The sequence below is a fragment of the Clinocottus analis genome, unplaced genomic scaffold (genome assembly GCF_023055335.1).
Source record: "Clinocottus analis isolate CAN_PGR_092001 unplaced genomic scaffold, fCliAna1.0.p SCAF_3, whole genome shotgun sequence".
Classification (NCBI taxonomy): Eukaryota; Metazoa; Chordata; class Actinopteri; order Perciformes; family Cottidae; genus Clinocottus; species Clinocottus analis.
Window position 1 is genome coordinate 10,241,816 of NW_027176042.1, and position 23,656 is coordinate 10,265,471.

The 23,656-nt window shown below is 42.0% G+C and overlaps 1 protein-coding gene across 2 annotated transcripts in view; it reads right to left on the reverse strand.

The window, feature by feature from the left end:
- The window catches only part of LOC137796986 (chemokine-like protein TAFA-1), a 100,674-nt gene that overhangs the window by 11,102 nt on the left and 65,916 nt on the right, over positions 1-23,656 (reverse strand). For both annotated transcript variants that reach the window (XM_068595293.1, XM_068595295.1), the window contains exon 3: positions 7,337-7,477. In XM_068595293.1, coding sequence (XP_068451394.1) covers positions 7,337-7,477 — 141 coding nt within the window. The remainder of the gene's footprint in view (positions 1-7,336; positions 7,478-23,656) is intronic.

Consider the following 23,656-nt stretch of genomic DNA (forward strand, 5'->3'; position numbering starts at 1 on the left):
AAAGCAAAAATCAATCCCTTCAAACGGAGCGAGAGAGAAAGCAAGAAAAGGAAGAAAAAGAGGGTGCAAAAGCAAGAGGTGCCTCACACAAGTTGCTGGAACACGAGAGCCGCTTTGCATGAAAGTTGAATGGTATTTTTTGAAGTCACCTCTCACTCTGCCCTGTGATGTGTGCCCACGAAGCCACGATCATTTAAACAAGGAGAGTCTTGGAAACGTCTGCATGACATGAGCCTGGATAGTTTCTCATTGTGTTATTTCTTATGTTCATTGGTAATTTCTAAGATGACCGATATAACATTTTCCTTTGATATTTTTGAATCAGGGTAGAAATTGTCAGTGATAAAAAAGAAAAAGAAAAAGAAGAGCCTTACTTCATGTCCGTGGCTGTACCCAGGACATCTGGCTCTGACTTTGACCACTACAGATGAGCCATTTCTGGGCCGAGATCCATGCATCACTCTCTGGTGACCACTGACCTCTAACAGTCATTGTGCTTTCACTACTCCCAGTGCAACCATCAGCACACAGGGTATAACCTTTGTTACAGCAGCAGAAAACTTAACTCTTCCTTTGTGTCTGCTGGTTGGTGCATGAAGGAGAGGGGGCACCTGTCCCGACTATCCATTGGATATCGACGATACATTTTCAGATCGATCCGTTTACAAGCTGAAAGCCTTTGGTGTGATTTAAAGCGTCAACACCAATTAACACGGCGCTCGCACGTTGCCAGAGAGTAGCTGCTGTATTCTGTCAAAGATGACAGATGGGCTCGGAATAATCAGAAAAGGACGGGGAGAGTGTTTGATTCAAGATGTTAGCCATGTACCAGGCTGGAGTCTCTGGCTTTGATGGACAAACAACCCGAGAGTGGGACTTGAATTGATTGAAAAACATGAAGCGATGGACTTTTTTTTACAAGTGCATCTGTCAGATCACAGGTGAGCGCGCACTGTGATGGATTGAACTCGCTGACGCGTCCCTGCCAGGTAGCAGAATGTTTGAACACCTTGACTGATGAGGAGGTGAATTGATTTCTGTCTGTGTCAAAATTGTGAATCTGTGGGCTCAATGAATAGTTAATAGTTTTTAACTCGGAGCGGCCGACACGGCGCTCGCTGGACTTAAATTAACCACCGTAAAACGATGGCATTACAACGACGTCAACTTCGCGTTTTATCTTTTGGCGAGTCACTTAAATCAGCTAATATCTGGAGCAGAACGCAATCGGACTTTAAATTGTCTTTGGTTGAATTTAAAGTTTGCACAGTCAGTGTTTCCTGTAAGATCACGTTTAACAACCAGCTTCATCTATTTTCACTACTACTTACTACCAGAAAGTCCGTTGTCGCCGCCCTATACCCGCTCACTTTACACCGGTGCCCCGATCATCCTGTTATTATCCAAACACAGGCCATCAATCAATCACTCATTCCCATAATCATGCAAGTAGGCAAGAGGGTTTAAAGTGAACAGCTTGATTATTGAAGAAAGTACAATGCCTTCCTAATGAGACAGAGGTATGAGTGCAAGCGTTGTGCAACAACGGCGAAGTATTGAAAGGGTCATAAAGAGCATGAAGCAAATGAAGCGAGTGTGTAATTAGAGTGAGACTTAGATGCAAACCCCTGAACCTGAGGTCAGCGTCATAGAGTCATTATTCTGCATTAATCCTTGGCCCACTCAGAGGCGAGAGAGCAGAGGTTTGATTAGCTATTCAGAAATTATCTTTAGGCTTTCTAATCACACTGCTTTTCTGTATATGTAATGAACAACTGCAGACTTTAGGAATAATTTGATGATTGATGTTTCTTATTTTTCTTTTACTTTGCACGACCTCAGATTCCTTGAGGTGAACTGTAATGTACAGACACACACAAGCATGTGGAATCATTCCTGCTCAAAATTGTTCCAACTAAAATGTACATTGAGTGTTTGCTATTAATATTGGGACATTGAACTGTAGAGCAGGGTTTTCAACCTTTTTTCAGTGAGGTACCCCCGAACAGCACAAAGCATTTTTGGTTAAAAATGTAATACACAGCGCTGTGCTATGGGTGTCTGATTTTATTTTAGAATATATACAATCCAGTTTATTGTGTATATATATATATATATATATATATATATATATATATATATATATATATATATATATATATATATATATATATATAATCTCAAGTACTACCTGGGGGGCCTTCAAGTAGCCCCATATGAGAACCACTGCTGTAGAGTGTGTGTCTACACAACCATGAGTCAGCGTAACGTGTCTTGGTGTAAGTTCGTGCCTATTAATGGTTGAACAATGAGTCCTTTACTCATATGGTTATTCTCTTTCCTTCAAGTTGGTACGAAAGCCATTTATAAATGCGTATCTCCTACACAGCTGACATAGATCTGCCTTGTGTTTCTTTACTTCTCTCTCAGCACAAGTGTCGACAAGTTACTCGAGTAGTAAGAGTAGAAAGGAAATGTGATGTTGCTTAAAAAAAAGAAACAGAAAAGAAAGTGAGAAAGAAATAAGGAGAGAGAGAGAAACTAAACTAAGGAGATCTTTGAACTCAGATCCTCTCCTGCCAGGTCAAAGGTTGGAAGTCTAATCACATCGTCGATGTTGTGGGAGCTCAGTGGGACGTGACGAAATGAAGGAAAAAACGTGCTTTACAATCATTATCTTCGACTTTTCCGAAGACACAAGCATCTCTTTTGACCCAAGAGGGCTTCACTCTTTTATGTCTGCCTGTGCTTGTCTGTAAGAGAAACGAGCCATTGTTTTCCATTGTACAGTATAATGTGCTCCTTCCGTCCATCGCCTCAGGCAGTATCTGCTGCCTATTTTGCCAGACACATACAGTAGCATGTGGGTGGGCGGTTGGAGGGGGGCTTGAGATCAATATGGGAGGCGAACTGTGGGGGGCGGGGATTTTATAATATTAGGACGAGAGGTTTGCTCGGCTGTTCTTGGGTGCAATCAGTTTATACTTGGCTGTACATGCGAGCAAGTAAATTAATGAATAAACTTGCGCAGATCAGACATGTATTTATACAGAAGACACCATGGCATCCCTCGTAGTTTTCTTTGATGAACGACATTCCCCCAAATAACGATAGTGGCCTTGTAATGTAGCAAATACTTTTAAAGACTGCGTCAATCTGTGCACATTAACTCTTGCGTGCTGATGATAGTCTGACAGCGCCGCAGCACCTCTTGTCCCCTCCCTCAAGTTGCGTCAATGTGCCCCCCCCCGCCCCCTCCTCCCACCTCTTTTCCCACACACACACACACACACACACACACGCACACACACACACACACACATACCCTCCCGGACGTATCTCAAATGTACCATGACAACCTGTCATGCTCGGCTATACGCGCCCGCAGCCAAACAGAAGGGTTCATTCCCCATCAGTGATCAGCAGCGAGCGGGCATTTGCGTGCATCTCTTGTCAAAAGAGTTTACCGCTACAGCAGCTACATGACAACACAAAGTGGTAGCATGTGCGCGAGTTAGGGCATCTGCAAACGTGTGCTGGGTAAATGAGTGCATATGTGTACGTGTCTTTGTGTGTGTCTCTTTGTGTGTGTTGGTCCACACTGCGGCGCAGGGCTTACAAGTCTCATACACTGGGATAAAGGCAGTGGTGCAGTGACGAGCGCCTAATCCAAGTGCATGTGATCGGCCCGGCGAGGCTGGAGAGATATGAGCGTTTGACTTGTTAAAAGGGATGTTCTTCACTAAGAGCCTCGTTGGCCTTGACATATCTGGGACATAGTTCTCCTTGTCAGAGCTAATAATCAATTCCCACTAGAGGGATAATCTGACAGCAGACCCCCACCTTCCAACGCAAGCTGTCGTCACATCCCCATGTATTAATAACAACCCAAACAGTTACCAATAGCAACTGCAACAACCCCACGAGGCCTGCAATCACAAGGTAGTAAACACTCGACAATGGGACCGATCCTTCTTGCGTGCTTTGATGTTGCAGTTTGAGGCTAATGAATGATAATACCGTACGTCAGGGAGACTGCCTGTTTCTACAAAATTTGGCCAAAGATAAAGGAGTGTTCAGTCCTCCAGGCTCTGTTGGTGTGTCCAAAACCAAATGACCTCTGAAGATACACTTTTGATATCAAAGCACAAGCAATTCTTTTTTTTTTTTTTGCGTGTTTGTTTGTGGGAACATAACCTGTATATGGTACATGGGGCGGCAGGTGTCCCCCAGGGGTGCGGCGAGATGAGCTGGGCTGCAGCATCGTTCCTCATCTGGACGGTACATTAATAACGTCGGGACCTGGGGAGAAAGCTCCATCTGGGCCAGGCCGGTGTGCTGCTGAGGGGACAGACCACTGACTCCACAAGTCTATAATCCCTCACATGGTGCAGCGGCAGCCTGCGGGGCCCGGGTTGATAAACATGTCTAACTTTCTGGTGCACCTTTCCTAGACAATCAAAATGCCGGAACAAAGTGGTGCCCTACTCCTGTGGCCATTCATTTCCACACTTACGAAAAAAAAGATCTTTTAATTAAATGGCATGTTTGCAAAGCGCGACACCTCCAACTACAGATGAGCTCTTATGAATAATAACATAATTATGCCGTCTGCCCTTCAGCCCTTATCCCGTGGTGGTTTCATCGTTAAATAAATAACAGCCTGATTCACTTCCAAGCAGGTGAAAATTATCCAAGAGAGAAGGCAAAGTAAAACTAAAGGAAATAAAAATCATTAAGAGGTCAGGTCCTCTTTGCTCTTTCATTGTGGTGTAACGGTGCTCAATACTGTAGCTTGCTGCTCAGTGACTTGTCATTTCCATTTTTATCACCACTCCCTCAATAAGTGCTTGTTAATCAATACACAAGCAGCGAGAACTCTCGCTGTGGGAGCCTGAAGCATGGAGGCATGAAGTGTGAACACCATACTCCTACTTCTCCACCTCCGTTCCTCTGCCCATGTGAAGGTGTGTTTTATTGGTATATCTTTGTCCTACTTATACTAGTAACTTTTCGGCCCCCAAATTATTATTTCAATATATATTACTCAACCTGTCTTAGATTGAATTTGTGCAGGCCTCTGTGGCGCCAAAGAATCCAAAAACAGAGGAAACCTTTGATGAATAGAAGTAAATGAGGGCCATGTTTAACACCCGCGAAACTATATAAAAACACCTGTTTACAACCTTACACACAAGTCACACAAATTTTACTCACTCTTCCCAAATACATGCATTGTTTTGCTGAAACCATACTATGCAAAAGACATCTACAGAAACAATACTTGCTTGGATGAGTAGTGCACCTTTGCAAGTGTGCGATCGTACAACTGGGGGCATTTCGAGGGTGAGGTATTCCTTTAATGCTGCAATTTCAAGGCAAGAAAATGACTCAATTTGATGAAGTTTGTCTTTAGGCGATGGTTAGTGAAATAGACACAATCTGAGTGAATATGAACAAAGTCGAAAGTCCCTTGTCTGTAAGATGCTGTGGTGAGTGTCTGCTTGTCTCTCTTTAAGGAAAACCCAGTCTGCTAAAATATCTGCATCTCAAGGTCGGAGCCACACAAATGTTTCATTCATGTTTCCAACCACAGGGCAAACACATTCCTTTCGATACAACATGTTTCAAGGACTAAAAATGTTGCCGTTCCCTGTTGATTTTTGTAGGGTTTACAGTTATTTTTCATCACACAGGGAGAACGTTTTTATTGTGTTGCGTGTCATCCTTGGCTCGTATCCAATTTAGATTCTAGGATTTTCTTGAGTGTCAGCTGTGGCTAACCAACCCTGTGAAGCCCACTGAGCAGCCCTGTCTGGCCCTTCATGTACCATCCCTACTAATAAAGATATTTTAGTGTCATTTCATGGCGAGAGGGCAGCCGGAGAGATGACTTTGATCTCTGTTGAAGGTGGTGGTGTAAAGATCCAGACTGAGAAGCAATAAATGAGCTTCCTGGTGTGAAGGGGGCATCGTAGTTCTGTCTCAGTAGACTTGTGACTTCCTGTCAGCTTCTTTTTTTTCCTCTCATGGAGATGCCTCTGCCTGATTGTTTTTCTCAGCTGAGGTAATTCAGGTGCACTAGCCTGGAGCTTCCCTGACTTGTGTTTATTAGTTATTCATTTCCATCAGCCTGCACTGCCTTGGGCAATGTGATCTGCAACGTGCTCCCTGCTCAGTGTTCAACAGCCCAACTGGATCATCCTTAAACTCCCATGATGCCCAGTAGCACAGTACTGGGTTCTTAAAGGTTGGACGTATTTTTATTATTAGAAAAATCACTAAGACGGCAAAGCAAGGTGTTTTAGCATATGCTGTAGGTCGTTGTGTGAGGTGTTAAATCATAATTAATTCAAACCGAATGCTAATCTCACCTTGGAACCTTCTTCTGTATCTGAACTGTAACATCTGACTCCACACATGTCACATAGACAGCTGTAGGAGAAATCTTTTCTGTGATGAATAAATAATTATTGGTTATTCCTAGTAAGAAAGTAATGATCTAAATTCAACTCTTTTCGAGTTTCTATTCATTAGTCAAAGATGTCTGGCAAAAAACTTTAAAAAGATTTATTGTATTTTATTACAAATGAGATGATTTAATATTATGAATGGTTGTTAAATTAAACTTGTTTAAGAACATGAAATAACCTAATTGTATGTCATAACAGTGTCCTATTTATTAATTTCACATTAATACTATTGTTCTTATAAGAAATATGCAAAGTGTTCTTATACTTATACGACTGGATATGGTTTCTGAAATGTATGTATGGTAAGAAGACTTTTCCTCTGCTGATATCTTCAATGTGAAAGTGAATCCTGACTTCTGTATGAGTCTGCATAAGGCCTTCTGCACAAGGGTCAAACGGGCAACACGACTGTTACCCACGTCAATCATATTTGCATGTTGGCCATAATGTGTACATCATTCCTAAGCATGCATTTTTATTAATTCAATTTACTTTGCACAAGTCAAACAATAAAAAAATAAACACAAATAGCAGAGATAAAATATCACAGTGCAGTGAACAGACCAAAAGCCAACTGCTAATGTGAAGCCTCCACCTATATAGTAATATTTAAAATTTCACAAAAATACAAACATAAAATGAAATATGCATAAGACTGACAAGAAAAGAAAAAGAAAGAAATACAATAATGTAATTGTGTGAAGTGTGTGCATGTGAAAGTAGTCATGGCTTGTGTTTGTTTATGGATGTTGGATTATACCGCTGCGGTATTTCCTAAGCAATGGTAATGCTCCAAGTCCCCATTTGTCAAACAACTATAAAATATATAGTAGTTAATGTTAAAACACATGAGACTTCCTCACCATCTACGCAGGAGGGTTTGTTCCTTGTCGTCCCGGCCACTTTCCCCGGTAAACAGGAGCACTTGACTGTCTGAGAGCGCTCCTCAATGCGATTCTTGTTACAGCATCGGTGGGCGGCGATCACTTCACACGTACCTCCCTCTGCAGACAGACAGACAGACACAGTGGCACACGGTCAGTACATGTGAGAGATTAACGCCAGACTAAACATGTCTCTGAAAATTAACTGATGCAAGCACAATTTACATCAAACGTATTAATACATTAAAACATCAAAAGAAGCAACAATATTGTGAATGAAGCATGGGCTGAGAGGAACTCGACTGCCTCACATCATATCACGACGCTGCAGCACAATCATTGGGCTGCACTGTAAGTATGTGTAACAAATTGGCCCTTGAGGCATCTCAATTATGTCATCTAATTGCCTCTCACTCAGTGCTGGCTGTTCCTACTCCATACCAATCTGCCTACGACGAAGACCACCTCATGCACTTGCTACGAATTAATGTGCCTGCCTTTGCACTGTTGATATCTTCCATATGTTGTCAATGAGATTTAAAAAAAAAGGATGAAACTTTTGTCTACTCTTCTCCAGGGAAGACCTGGCAGTCATAGGCATTGAGTCCCATGACAGAGCCAATACAGTCTTAGGCTACACTACACTAAGGCATTAACTCCAAAGCATGGGTGACATCAGTCAGAGCAAATGCTGTACAATAGGTCCCAGAGTGACAAAGGGGGGTGTCAAAAAAATTCAGTGAAAAGAGAAGGGGAAAGGCGCCGATGGAGGTACTGGGTCAAAATAACAATAGGGAGGATTGCCCATGGGAGGGAGAGGGGGTGATGGAGCGGAGGGGCATCCTGAAATGAGAGAGAGAGAGAGAGAGAGGGAGAGAGGGAGAGAGCTAGAGGACAAGGTGTATCTGGCTGCCAGGGACCGGCCATGCCAATGAGTAATGAGGGAGCCACTGGAAGTGCCCCCTTCACACAATTATAAAGCGTGGGGCTAATGCAGCCAGCGGAGCTGCAGGAGAGAGGCCCTCCATCACCGCTCTCCCTTTTTCTTACGCCCCAGGAAAAACTCTTTATCTTCCCTTGACAGCTACCGCAACAGACACCAGCGTCCAACAATTAAACTGGAGCTCATCCCTGGTCAGAGAAGAGGAGATGAGATGAGAGGAAGTGGGTTGAACACATCCTCTCCAATCCACAGAATATACAGAAGATGGAATGCAAGAAGAAAGAGAAGAAGACAGCCAAATGCCATATTCCATCTGGTTTGTGTCTTATTTCACTCTGCCGTACCAAGTTTTACAGAGAACATCCTTCTGCGGTAGGAAGATGCATTTGCTTCCACTGGCATGACAACAACCAGTGTGTGTTTCTCTAGCTGGGGTGGTTGTGCAAATGTTTGAAATGGCTCGGGTCATGAATTACGGAGCTGAGCTTCCAGTTGCCGAGACAAGTTTGGCAACAGTTTTCTTCTGCCATTCCTATCAATGTCCGCCGTGGCCAGAGCAAAGGCCGCCGAGTCCTGGATTAAAAGGCAAACATTTGCAGTCCTGCTGGGCCGTGCCGTCGTGCAGTATTAATGTCACTCTCTCAGCGCTTGTTGTCAGATATTTCTGGGCTGGAGGAGGCAGACCACAGACTATAAATGTGAGAAGAAAAATCCCCAGAGTGTGCTAAAACCCCCAATCCCCACAATGTGTTTGCTTGTTAAATATTTCACCGTCAGCTTTCTGACCTGCAGACTTGCTTTCAAGTCAAAGCAGATCTCTGAATAAGTGAGGACTTTACGTTGCATCAGAGAATACAGGTTGAATCAGCTGTAGCTTCAAAGCCTGATTTTGGATGAACAGAGGAACAGCAAAGGGAAACCCCTTTCATAAATACCATAAATACCATCAGTATCACTAATGATATGTGATGCAATGTGTCCTGATCGGTGACTTTTGGATTTGTTTCTTTAGTGGGACTTAAGATACAGAAGCACGTTTGTGTACCTTCAAAGTTGTGTGTCTTCCCCATTTCAGTCAGAAGTACTTCAGTCCACAAATTGACCATTTATTACACAGATAGATTTGTCGAACAAGGTTCTGCTTTTTAAGAGGACTCTCAAAGAAACTGAGGATATCAGACAAGTTATTTTGAGAAGTGGCAGTTTATAAAGGTAAACTTGTATTCATGGGTTGGAGGTCACAAGTGAGACAAAGTGCTGTTGATCCAATGATACTCAAACAAATCAAATGATTGGAGTGCAACGTCCTCTGCTGTAGTACAGCCATGCTCCACTCCAAAAGTTGTACAGGAAGTAGTGTCACACTTTTGCATTAAAAACGGGGATTCATTGAATCATAACTGAGATTCATAGTTGTAGACTTACTGTAGTTTCGAAGGAAATCCACCACAAAGGGAACGTGGGAGGATTTACCTTAATGGCCTAAAAAAGGTTTTCTTCTGCAAATATAATAAGAACTCAAAGCAAAAAACAGATCAACGATAACCACCAGCAAGTAGTGAGTTGCTTGATGTACTTTACTTTATTGGAATACATCAAAACTGGTGGTTGGCCTTCAGGCACATTCAACAATCTACACTACACAAATGTACTACAATATACTACAAGGTGTATGGGGGTATAAAAATAACAAAGGCCGTTGTGTTTATTGTCTGTGTTTCACTTTTGGACATTGGCTGAATACCAAGTAATTTGCATAGAACATATTATATTGCTTAATGTGATCATTATGATGATTAGTGTAATTATTGCCATCAGCTTAGTATCCCTAATACACGCTTACGCACACACTCGCATACGCCCGTGCTTGCGTGGGTATCAGCCATGAGTGGAGGTCCAGCCGTCAACCAGGTGGACATTAGGTACAATCACTACGAACCATCTGGTACGTGGAAGAGGGAGCCGTGTAAACGGCTCCACAATGACTCCCCACCGGGCCAGTCACCAGAGCTACTTTGACGACAAATGACCACTTGGTTGAGATGTATTTTCATTTAAGTAGCTGGGAGTTCGGGCTGGGGTCCATTATCTCTGTGTGTGTTTGTCTGTGTGCCTGTGTTTGTTCGTGTGTGTATTTACGCATATGATAGTTTTCGGGAATTCCATGATGTATATATTCTGCTGAAACGCTCAAGTGCACAACAGTAACTGCGTGTGCATTACGGTGCAATACGGGATCAAAACAACTTGAGACATGACTGCAGCTTGTGATGGATGCCGTGCTTGGAGCCTGTCAGGCCACTAAAGGGGTTAAAGCAACCTGCTAAGATGGAGTAGGTGGCTGTGCACTCTAGCCTTTGGTGAGGGGAGGTGAAGGGCATCGATGGGACCACTAACTGGTCATTTTTCTCTCGGCTGCCCGCAGTGACAGCAGCCATTAAATGACTGGATGAGGTGATTATGTTTAAGGAAATCAATGCTTCATTGTTTCCAGCTTAGCCCAATGGTCAATTAGGAGCTGTTAATGAGGTATGGCTGTAAAATGTGGAGATAAATAGTGGGATAAGGAATGGGAGCTCGGGATAAATATACATAGTTAATATCAGAGTATTTCCTGCAGAGTGTGGACCGATTGAGATTTTTAGATTGGGGCATTTACAAACAACAAAAAAGTCAGTTTGCATACATTTAAAAAAATAAATGTACCTTAATGGCCCGAATATAAGATTTTTTTTTTTTGAATGGGGGTGTCTTCAAGCACTAGACAATTATGTGATATATATCGTACTATTAGCTATTCTTTTGTAAATCAAGAGAGTACTTCTGTTACACAGACTCCCACAGAGATGTCGCATTATGAGCTGCATGCAGAATTCATTTTGCAAACCTGGTGTCTTTAAGTTAGTTTATTGTGTGACTTTTTGAGTTCGTCAGGCCTTAGTTTGTGAGGCCAGTTTAACCTACAAAGTTTTGGGAGGTTTGTGTTTCGCTGCCACGGAGGAAATCAATTTGTCAATCCACCCATTCATAATCTGTAACCGTTAATCAGACAAGTGAAAACTATGCGCTGACTCAAATGTCTTTGGTTGAAGAGTCCGACCTGCTGAATATGATATTTCTTTCTAATTGACAGCCAGACTCCAAACTAACTAATTTCACGAGCGGCCCAGAACCCCCCCCCCCCCCCCCCCTCGAAAGAAAACCCAAAACAAATCAACCGTCCTGATCATGTCTGTATAATATTTCAACAACTCCAAAAGCTCTCCGTTGTGGTTATTTGCATGAAAACACAGAATTCAAACGATTAGGCAAACATTTTTGAGCTTTTGTTTTAATTATATAGTATAAGCTGCTTAGAGTTCTATAGCTAATGTCATAATTCCCCCTCTAATATCTATTTTATTGTCACTTTTATTAATTTACTTTTTATATTGCATACACTACAATATAACAAGTACCTGATTAAGTGTGTTGTTCCAAATATTTTTGAAAAGTTGTTCCTCTGTGGATTATTTTGGATTTGCAATCCGCCAAATTGTGGGTTCACCGGTCATGGCCCATCTGCCGATCCCTCGTTGCACCTCGAGTAAAAACTGAGTTCAAAGCCTCTTCAGACGTCTTAACTGCAGAGGCGGACCATGGCCCAAACCATTTGCCATGCAGCTCAGAATTAGAGTCACAGCTGGCGAAAAAAATTGTTTTGACCACTTTCAAGAGCCCCGATAGGACAGAGAGTCTAAGTATGAAGACTATTAGACCTGCTACACAAAAGGGATTCATGCTTAAGGGGTATTATTTCATGTTTCATATTTACTAAAGAAAAAGGGTTCAACAATAAGGGACCTATTCTCCTTGGTTTATTTGCACCTCAGGGAAAGTTTTCCCACATAATAATGTGTTGTAACATTAAGAAGAGTTTTTCCAATTACTGATTTTTGGTGAAACAAAAACAACCCAGATGTCTCATAATCGGTCTTGTCTTATTTGGGCCAATATTGTAAACCTCAAATGCTTGACGGCCGTACCGATCACCATCAAGAGCCTCAATGCATCACCCATAAAGCAATGCAACCTCAACTCAAGGTTACAGGAACAAACCCATGACGACCTAATCACACAAAGACTCCACGTTCTCAGAAATGAAAATGACAATTTTCTTTTTATCCTCTGAACAACAAATAACACACTCTACTGCCTTTAGATATCACTGCAACTGGCCATTTTCAAGCAGAGAGATAAATGCAGGTGCTTGTGACAATGTCGCCACAAATCTCCCTCCGCCCCTCCCCCCATCCCTCGCACCAACAAACGGCATTTTCCCACTACATCATGGCTCAGCTTCAGCGTCAACAACTATAATCTATGCAGAGTGGCCAACAGCAGTAATCACTTTCTGTCACCTCTCTCTCTCTCTCTCTCTCTCTCTCTCTCTCTCTCTCTCTCTCTCTCTCTCTCTAAAGTTATTAAGTAATGACATATGGTCGAGGGAAGGAACACAGCAGCCGGGAAAACGTAAGCCTCTCAACAACTCGTCGTAACAACTTAATCAGTGCACACTCAGGTGAAAGCGAGCGGTTTCCGCCGGCACGCTGAAGTGCCTGTTTTTGTTTTGCCAGACACGCAGCTGCTGCATCAACCGCAGTCCGTCTTTCTTCGCGACTCTTCTTTTTTTGTGGGCTTGTTGTTGTTCCCCACTGCTCCTCTGTTACAGTTGCATTTCTAATTGTCAATTTACATCCCAGGTGGCAACATACATTTTGGCTTCCGTTGTCAGTAAATAAATGTGGACAAATGTCAAGCTAACAAATGTAAATTCGACAGAGTTGTTATTCAAGAAGAAGAGCGCATTCAAAAGACAAACTCAGACTCTCACTGTTGCCAAAAAGCCTTTTTAACAAGTGAGAAAAGTTTCTTTGCACGGTGCGCCAGAAAAGTCAATTCAAACCTCCGTAGAGTTTTATTAAGCAGCAGATTACTTATTGAGTCAACTTTTCTCTCTCTGAAATCATACATAATGGAGAATGACCCTTTTTCTTATGAATTGTGATGTGCAGTTTTAAACATAATGAAATGCATCTGATTGAACAGTTGTCATGTATGTCCAAAATGAAGAAACTCTCTATTCTGTTTGTCTCGATTAGTTTTTTCAGACTTCAGGGAAGAAAAAAACAAAAAAGCAGAATATTAATGATCTTTTTTCAAGAAGCAAAGGCATCAAAGTGTCTGTTGGGCAGCTGTCCCACTGCATATATGATTAATGATGCTCATCAGAGTTTAGCATTTCATTACTTAAACATCAAGTTAGAACTTCATAAACACTCCCCCTGATTACTTAGGATAATGTTTAAACACGCTACAAAGCGCCATTGAATGGATTCCAAATGAAGGCCTTAGAGGCAGTGCCAGGGAACAACTTTTCATGTCCTTCCTCTTGGCAACTGATACAGTTTATATATTTTATCGCAAATTACACAACCCCCATTCACGGCTCAGTTTCCTCTACTTCTGTAACAGGAGGAGTTCAAATAAATACGTTGTGAAGAGAAATCCCTGGGAGGTGCAGAATTAGACCACACTGTTATATTTTCATGGTAGAGTACATCAAGTCTGTGGTGCTAATGCTCTCTGAATCACACCTCGTGAAGCATTGAGGAGATGTGTGAAGTGGCAAGAATAAGAGGAAGGCAAAGAGAGACCGCATGCATAGGAATTTCTGTGCATGGGGCACATTAGAGCTATGCTGTTATGCATGTCAGGAGGTGTTGACATAGACAACGACTGAGTGTGTCCCACATAAGAAAGAAAACATGAAGGGTTGACGTTACTCTTATGGTTTGGACATGGGAGTAGTTTGGAAGTTCTTTGAGAGTAAATCGTCCATAAGGCTTGAGCTCCAGCCACTTGTTCTCACTCTGAAGCCTCTTTCCCAGAGGGCTGACTTCCACCGATGAATAATAAAAGATAGCCTCAAGGAGGAAGGCTACCTGAGGAGCTTGCACAATTCACCATCAAAACACATATGAGGAAGAAATGGGAGGAAAGCAGGCTGTGGGAGGTTTCACAACCAAATTAATCTCAAGCCTTTTTAACCTTTGCTTATCCGATCTCGAAACCTTTGTCTCCATTGCGTCATCGTCGCATCAGGAGCCAGAGTGGATTTATCATTTATCAAGTGGCCATCCGCAGCCTGTTGCAGTGATCCGTACGGTTTCTCTGACCTCAGCCAGTGTGACGGCTTCAGGCTGGTTTCGCTCTGACCCCTCGGTGGCCTGGATTTCACGTGACTCCTGAGGGAGCATCACCCACAGTAATGAGAGTAGACAAACAAGTGGACATAGCTGCTATAGTAGCGCCTGGAGCTACCACAAACCTGAGGGAGGGAGGGGAAGAGGGGAGAAAGAGGCTCCAGAGCTCAAGCTGACTGACAGGAACTACTGACCCAACTCTACCGGAGTCACACAAATCAATGTTTTTGTTTTTTTCTCCCTCTCTGCCGGCACGGCTCACCTCTGAATCGAGCTATAGTGTTAGAGAATACTAAATACCGCTACAGTGGCTCCAACTTACAGAAACCTACAGTGAACGGGTTTCAAACTTGAGGAGAAAGCCATAAAAAAACACACACTTAAAAAAAAAGGAAACTCTTAGTATTCAGCTTGCTTTTTATCACGTGTTCTTCATGCATGGAGACATGGAAATAGGCTCCAGTTTACTGAATAGGGAAAGTATAGTTCAGCAATTGCACCATTGGTGGTAATACTCTTTACATCTTTAACAGGTAATTCCATTAGTGCAAATAAGAGAGGCGAGGTGCCGCTAGCCTCGGCCCTGGTCGATTCTTAATCACCTGTATGGGTTTCCTCTCGTGGGCCTGTATGACTCCAATGCTCACATCTTTATGGTTATTAAAGTTAACGATTGCTGCGTGCCTCATTTACCAAGGCTCTATCAATACCAGTTCAGCACCATGAAATTACCCCAGTCCAGAGGGAGCAGCGTGACAAACCGGATTAAGAAGGGCTCTGTAATGCCCTGGCATATATAACTCGCCATGTCATGGACTCAGCCCGCCGCAAGAAGACCCACAGCCAAGCTCAAGCCCAGTGAAGGGAGGGGCACCACGGGGGCTGCTGACAACCATTATAGCTTAAATGTCAATTCAAGCTTTTATTACCCACATGGTTGTTTATAAAAGCAATGAAAACTAATGGCTGTCAGGTTAAAACACAACAAAAAAAAGCACTGCTTTGGAGAAAACACATTAAAAGTTCTAAGAAGTTACCTGAAAGATGAAGGGGAAAAAACTGGGCGATTATGGTAAATATATGCAGGATGTAACCTATTTCTGTGCTCTTTTAGGTGTAAGGATAACTTTGTTGGATACTCTTTTATAAGCATGGCAGATGTTATATGGAGATGGGCTTCGTTGCATTTTAAATGTGGTATCAAAATAAAAACCTGCAGTAAGGAGGGTGGAAGACGGCTCGTGTCCCTGCCCTTACATCCCGCTTATCTTATTTCCATGACAGGAGGGTGAAGCCAGAAATAGTGTCGTGCAGTGGCAGTAACATTATTGTGCAGAATTTACTATGCGCTGTCACAGTCACATAAAGAGGCATATTAGATAAAGTCAGCAAACTCCTGTTTATCACGTCTTGTTTCTTACTTTATTCCTCTCTACTGGCGTGTGTCTGAACACAAACCTTGGAATCCAGGCAGGTACTGTGCAACTCTTTGTGTTTTACTGCACCCTGCAGTACAGTTGGCGGTGCCTGACCTCCATCCAATGTCCGTATGACACAGGTCACCGCTCTTTCTAAATGAGAGCCGGATGGCGAAATGAGAAACTAAATTGTCCATTCAAAGTCTCCAAACTGACTTTTTGAACGACTCCATAGAGCAGCCGTCAAAAAGTGACATTCCCTGGCAGGAAACAATTGGATGCTGTGAGCCCTGTAAAATGGCTTGAATGCAGACCATGAGTTTCAGTTCACCTCTCTCAAAAGAGAAAAAAAGAAAGGAAAAAAAGTTCAGAAAATGGCCAGTTATAAAGTTATAAAACGCTTCGTAGGGTCATTGAGTACGATACGTCAGAGCTTCTGTCTGGTCGAAGGTCTATTTTAAATGCTGTGTGACACTGAATGGCTCAGTGGAGGAGGTGTGATGGAAAGAACATGGTGGCGGTCTCAACCACCAATCGCGGCATACACGCTTCTGTATGTGGGGTCTGGAACGATATTTTGCTTTCGGTTCAGACGAGGTCTGCCTAGATTACACACAATGCATTATTTAATATGCATTATGCATTAGCAGGCTCTTAACATCAAATTATAGATGCATGCAAAAATACCTAGAGTAGTGGATGTAGAGAAAGGGCACTCTCTGGTGCAAATAATCTGCCCACTTTCTGCAAAGCCAGGCAATCAGGGAGATACATGATTTTGAATAACTGGGCGATGTATAAATGTTAACAAGATCATGCTTTTAATACTAGCATTAAGGCAGACGGCTACCGCTCATTGTTTGTCTGTTTATGCTTTTTTTAATTTATTAGTTCATTTATTCATTTTATTGTAAAGCGCTAGCAGGGGCGTGCCGTACAAATGGATAACTCTAGGCCGTGAGAAGTGACTCTGCTTTGCCAAGCAGCTGGTTGAGGCCCGTTTGAGCCAAAGCAGTCTGCTCTCAGGCGTGTACAGTGTGCCACGTCTGGCTAACTTTGTACCCTACACATGGGGTCAAATGTTGAAGAGCTATTGACGAAAGCCGACAGCTCGTGCACATGTTCTGTGATTCGCTGCCGATGGTTTACCTATCCGGTGTCATGTTCCTGACGTGTGCATGACAAAGAGATTCCCACTAAGCACCGTATTGAAACGGTTATTTGCTTTTAAATGATGCATGCGCAAGATGATAATTGTACGGCAGAGCATTGATCACTTTCCCCAAAGATCGACTTCCACGTGATGATTCATCTAAGCGAGAGCAAAAGGGAGGAAAATCAATGTGCTAAGCACTCAGCTCCGGTCTGACAATGCAGAATAACGATGTCAGATGTGACACTAAGCGGCTAACCTTGCTCTCGGTAGCGACAAGGACGATAGTGTGTTATGGACAAGAAAGGAGCATGAAGCTGTCAAAAGAGTTATAATAATTCATCATGACTGAAGACATTTTTTATTTCATTTCATCATGTAACAGCCATTTATTTATATCTGCCTATTAGATGATAGGTCACGCACTAAAAACATCTTTTGAATCACTTTCTTTTCATCATTAGATGAATCTATGGATCAAATAAAGGGTTATTTTACGACGGTAACTAGCATTTATAATTAGCTTCCCTTACTTTTAATGGTGGACATTATTCTGAATACCATATCTCGAGCTCTTTTGCTGATTCATATACAGAATAAACTTTGAACTATGGGTGGCAACATTAAGATTCATATTATGACATTGTCTAAATGTGTCAACCATCAGATTATTTGCCATAGTGTTTGTAACAATATAGTCATCTCTTTATATGTAGAAATGATCAATTATCATCAATGTGAATATATTGATGTCAGGTCTCTAAATTGCAAGATGAACCAAAAATTGACATCTCTGTGCTTTAGGGCCTTTGTAGATGTAGAAAAGACTGAGCTATGGAGGGGGATTATATTCAGAGAAAAGCTCAGACTTATTAGTCTTTTTGGCCATAAGACCTCTGCTACTAACCGTACTATTCCTGCCGAGGATGACCTAAACAAATTATACTTTGTATTTAGCATTTAGCAATAAGGACATATGTATTTATGTATTTTACGCACATTGAGGACACCTGTTGTTAATTGGGCCTATTCAAAAGAAAACAACCAACTTATTTTTCTTCTTTTCAAAATGACTGGCCAGGTGTGTAAAAATAAATTAGTTTAAGGTTCACTTCAAGTGTAGTCATTTCGAAAGTTTGGAAAGTACAACATATAAAGAACGTTTTAAATACTTCAGTGGTTGGACCGCAGGTCAACGAGTTGTTTTCCAGCCTAACCCGGCCTTGAGTAAAGGCATGACAAAGAGGGCATATTTTTCATACATTCCCAACACATGATTAATGAGCAATTGTGTGGAACACGATTTGACGAGAGAAGTCTTTACTGTTTCTCACCATTCACAGTGGTGTTTCTTTACTGCTGAAGCTAATTATCTTCCTCATAAAGCATTGCAGATATCTTTTAGATACGGGTTCTCAATCCTATCAAAGAGCAGAATGGAGACCATTGACAATCCAGCACAGTACACAATGTGCTACAGATTAACTAGGGGCCAAATAGACAGCGGACAATGATAATCCATTTTCGTCACAGAGCACTAAAATGGGTTTTCAACCTATTTATCTACCTGTGGGAAAGAAATTCATAGCTATGACAAATGACTATAAGCGAGACAAGAGATAACAGAGGGGGAGGGGAACAAATGAGAGGAGTCGGGGAGTGCAGTTATTTGCGGACTCTAAAATCGTAACAATATGAGAACTGGAACACAATTTGGCATCAGATTACTCACAGCGATATCCATCAAAACACACAATTCAGTCACTCAATATCATTACTGTCGGCTTGATAAGCTTTTAAGCCGCAGATAACATCTTGATGTGGTAACACAAGTGGGAAAGAAAGTCTCAGTCTCATCTGTTTCTATTGTTGAGAGCCACAACAGAGAAAAAATTACCGTGTGCCAGAGCAATGGGTGAGATGATTCATAATGAAAGTGATTGACGAGTTTATCATTAACGGGCCTCACGACCCTGCACAGATGAAGACAACTACAAACGTTCCTCACTCTTGGCATCTCTTTGAACCAATACTTTTATATTCTGGAAGTCTTTATCAGGAGTGTTTTTTTTAATACAAATTGCAATATTTTCTCTGTCTACAGAGAAAACATTGCAATCAAACTTTTTAAAGCTCCCCGTGGCTTCTTTTCAGACTTTGTAACATTGGCAACACGCTGAATAGACTCGCTGAATGCTGGAGCTCTGTGAAAAGAAAAAAAGCCTCAACTTTCACTCTTTTCATTTTTTTGACTGAGAGTGATTACTTCATCTTCCATAGCAATCCTCTGCAGAAAGGAATCAATCATGGATTGAAATATGCCATGATTCAGTCACAGAAACTCTCCCTCTATCTACGAGATTAAATATCAGCTGTAATGAATGACACTGGCTCTTGTACCCATTAATTATAAAGATTGGAATCATGACTTTGTTTTGAACTTGCGCCCACGCTGATTCTCAAGGTCTTTCTCTCTTCGAAGACGACTTGCTTGTAAAACGAACCAGGGAATTTCTTTAGTGTTTCATGCATTTTCCCATTTCTCCTATAAGCTACCAAATTATGGAATTCTTAGAGTCTTGTATAAACAAAGTTGAGATGAAATGAAAACCTACATACCTGCAAATTTGATCTGTGCCACCAGAGTGGACTGTGAAATCATGTGGCTGCACATCAAAGTGTGACTGAACTCAGTGTGCATACTAATGACAGAGCAATGTGTGCACTGAGCTCTGTGATGGAGAGACATAGATGAGGGAGAGAGGGATAGAGCAAGAACGAGAGAAAATCTCCCTTCAAAGAAAAATAAATATATTGGAAAAACTGAATTGTGTTGACATTCAGTGAATATTTTATCCAGGGTAAAAATAAGGTTAAACACAATTTTCAGGTGCATAAAGAGCTACTGTAACCACTTTTCCATGATGGTATCTACCTTTCATCCATAAATTGTACTTAAAAAAAGCCCCTGCCCCTCCTTAACACATCAGCTCGGGGAGAGATATGACTGGTACGCTGCCAAAAGCAGCAGTCACCGTGTGTATCCTCTTTATCCATCATATCCGCTGCATCATTTCCCTGGTCATTGCCTGTGTACTGGTGGTGCTCCAAGTCGTGACTGTGGGATCAGAGCTAGGAGATAAGTGATTGTCTCCTGGCAGACAGAAGAGCTGCCTTGACAGGCAATGAAGAAAGGAGCCCCGGCACGGCACTTCAGTAGATGGTCTCGCTATTTCTCTCCGTTACGTCTCCCTCCATCCATTCACCCACCCCTCTGTCCATCCATCCATCCATTGCTCTCCAAGGTAGGTCAAAAGAAAGATCCTGCTTGGCAGCTCATTCCTCACTCTGATGAAGCCGCTTGTTAGAGACTCATCAACTCCTCTCTGTGTCTAAGACACACACAAACATACACACACATGCACATGCACACACACACACACACAAACTGCAATGCTATCTTTCACTCTATTACTTGTCTTCGAATGTCTCCATTTTCTTACTGCCTGCCTGCCTTCATGTCTCAGGCCTCGCTCTCATTAGAGACATCTCCAACAGTGGAGGGAGGTATGTCATCTGACCGGAGTGAACTGTGACATGTTCAATAGGGCAGCTCGCACCATGCAAGGGCTCTCATTACCCCTGCTCACTGACCAGAGGTCAGTGGCCCTCAGTGGCTGGCAGCTGGTGCACCTTTGCACTAAAACTACATAGGTGAGGCAAGCATACTAAAATGGAGAACAGGCAGCGAGGCGGCCAACAACAATTATTGTTATTGTTATGGATTGTATACAATTATTGCAATTAAGTCTGTCACACAAAGGAGGCATTCATCACGGTGCACGTAAATGTTCCACAATGGCAACTAATGGCATATTGCACTGGAAATCATTTGCTTGACTCTGCTGCAAAGAAGGATATTTTTTGATTAATTTCATCATGCGGTAATTTGCACATTCTTTTTCACATTATTGCTCTGATCTGTCAACACCTATATGCACTCTAAACGGAGGAAAAGGCAAAAGCCATATTTACCAGCTGCTTCTCGCACACAAATCAAATCAGAGTGCAGCTCTCAAGACTCGGCAACAGATGGTTGATCACTACAAGGGGAGAGTAAATCACCAATAGTTACTGTACTGTGTCACTCCGATGTTTATCTCCACACACCTCTCTGGAAGAGCTCCATTATTTATCCATTTTCACTCCCGATGGCATTTGGTAACGGCAAACTGCTGCGTTTAAAACCATGCAGACTCATAATGACAGCATGTTTAAATGCCTCCTATCTCTCATTATTCGAGTTGCTGTGGCCGAGACAGATGCCAACTCCGTTCAAACAAGAAATGTCTTCAGACACGCCTCCTCTATGGACTTTAATTAATCACCTTCAAATGTGGCATGTGGCCCTCCGAGAGAGGTGCAGATGTGTGTTGACATCAGGAGTAGAGCTGGACACGTCCTCGCTGGCCTACACGCCTCTGATGGAGTGACCGGGTGACACACAGATTGTGGTACATCCTTTGTTCTAGTTTGTCCGAATGTCCGCTTTCTACTCTCCATTGCATAGCAGCACAATTACATATTTTATCTAGGGACCAATAGGAGAACAGAACAAGCTGGCAAATGTTGATATTCATTAATTAGGACCTGGGTCATATTTGCTGTAGTTATTCATTTCTATTGGTAACTTTCTGTTTGTGTGCCTGTCTTACTTTGTTGTAATTATGCCATAGTGTTCTCATATCTTGACATTAATTTAATCAATGCACCGTTGTCACAGCCAGTAGAAATGTTCCATTACACACACAGAGTATCTGAGTTTCACATGGCATTCTCCAAAAAGTGAAATGTGGACCGCTTGACCAGAACCTTCAACTAAGAATGGACATACCCTTATATGTTCAATCATTCAACAGGAAGTTCAGAGTCAGTGTGTCTCACGTTCAGAGAGAGTGGCGATTATTAAAAGCGGCAATGTGAAGCGCTACAACGAGAGAAAGCACAAATCTTTTCAGCGAGCGTACCCACTCAAATAAATAATGTAGGCACAGAAAAATAAAGAACCCAGTACGATCAGAGTCCTATAACGCATTAATTAAGAGCCCAACAATGACGTTAACAGAGAGGGGAACAAGTGGTTTAATAATAACCACAGAGACTCCCTGTCCACAATTCCCTCCTTTTAGAAGAGGGGATGGAAACGGATATTGTAGCTTTCATGACTGACATCCCTTCACACCTGAATGAACTGAATATAAAGCTGCTGGGCAAAACGAAGTACTTTATATAAACAGTCACATTTTTCAAAAGCTTCCTGTTATGTATTTTACAGTTTAATCCAGCACATTTAAGTATTAATAGAGTATGCATTATTGATAATTCATCGCGTTCAATTTGAAATCTGACATTCATTCAATTGAACTTACTTTATTTAATTTTATTAGAACATTGTTGACATACTTAGGTTGATATAACAGCGCGGGTATATAATATGTATGGCACTAAATCATAGCGGAAGTTAAACATTATTGTAATGGTCCAGACCTTTGCATGAGAAAATTCTCTCTAGCTGGACCTCGCTGAAGTGAATACTCCTGATCCAAAGGAACAGTGTTTAGGATGTCGTGGGACTTATTGACACAACCTAATTACAGTATTTATATATACGTTGTCATTTGTGCATAACTACCTACAGTAGCCCAGAACAGACAAACCAAACACTCACTGCAGAGAGAGCCTTTTGCGTTTTTACGTTAAGGGTGCAAATATTATTGCATCCCATTCTACAATGTGATCGGACATATAATTTAAATTAAAACTGAAATAGTGTAGGATTACTGCAATCGCATCCACAGCGTCATCAATATCATTATTACTTGTTTGTATTATCATTGAACAAAAAAATAGAACACCATCTGCCTCTGGCTGCATGTTGTGTTGGTCCCAAGTGCCTCTCTGGACCATCCACACACAGTATGACTCTCTGAAGACGCATGTCTTCATTTCTTGAGGTCTCGTTGTCCTGCTGGTCTGTGATTGGCTCAGCGGTTTCAGAGCGATGATGTGTCAGTGATGTTTCTGGCTGAGAGTGTATTTATTAATCATCACACCCTCCGATTCACCCAGCCCTCGTGCACTTTGCACTGCTGCATATACATAAACCAAAATGCGCTTGGAGACGCCCACGCAGTCCATGCTAATTAGCACTACAAACAGAGTACAGCTGAGGTTGAAGGAAAAGTCATCAGTTTTGCTTTTCTTTGTTCTTGAATCAAAGAGTTGGACACATTTTAAATTTGACCTGATGATGGCACTACAGCAAAAGTTAAATAGTCAACAAAGTGACAACAATTCATCCCACGGAGACCATGAACGTCTGAAAAGAAATGCATGTGTATCCGTATTGGACCAGCTGGATGACGGACATGGCTTTCAGGACAACTTTTGCATCTGGGATCTTTTTTTTATTTAGCATTTAATGAATTAAGTGGCCTATTGGTTAATTCTAAACATTATCAATACATGAGTCTATAATTA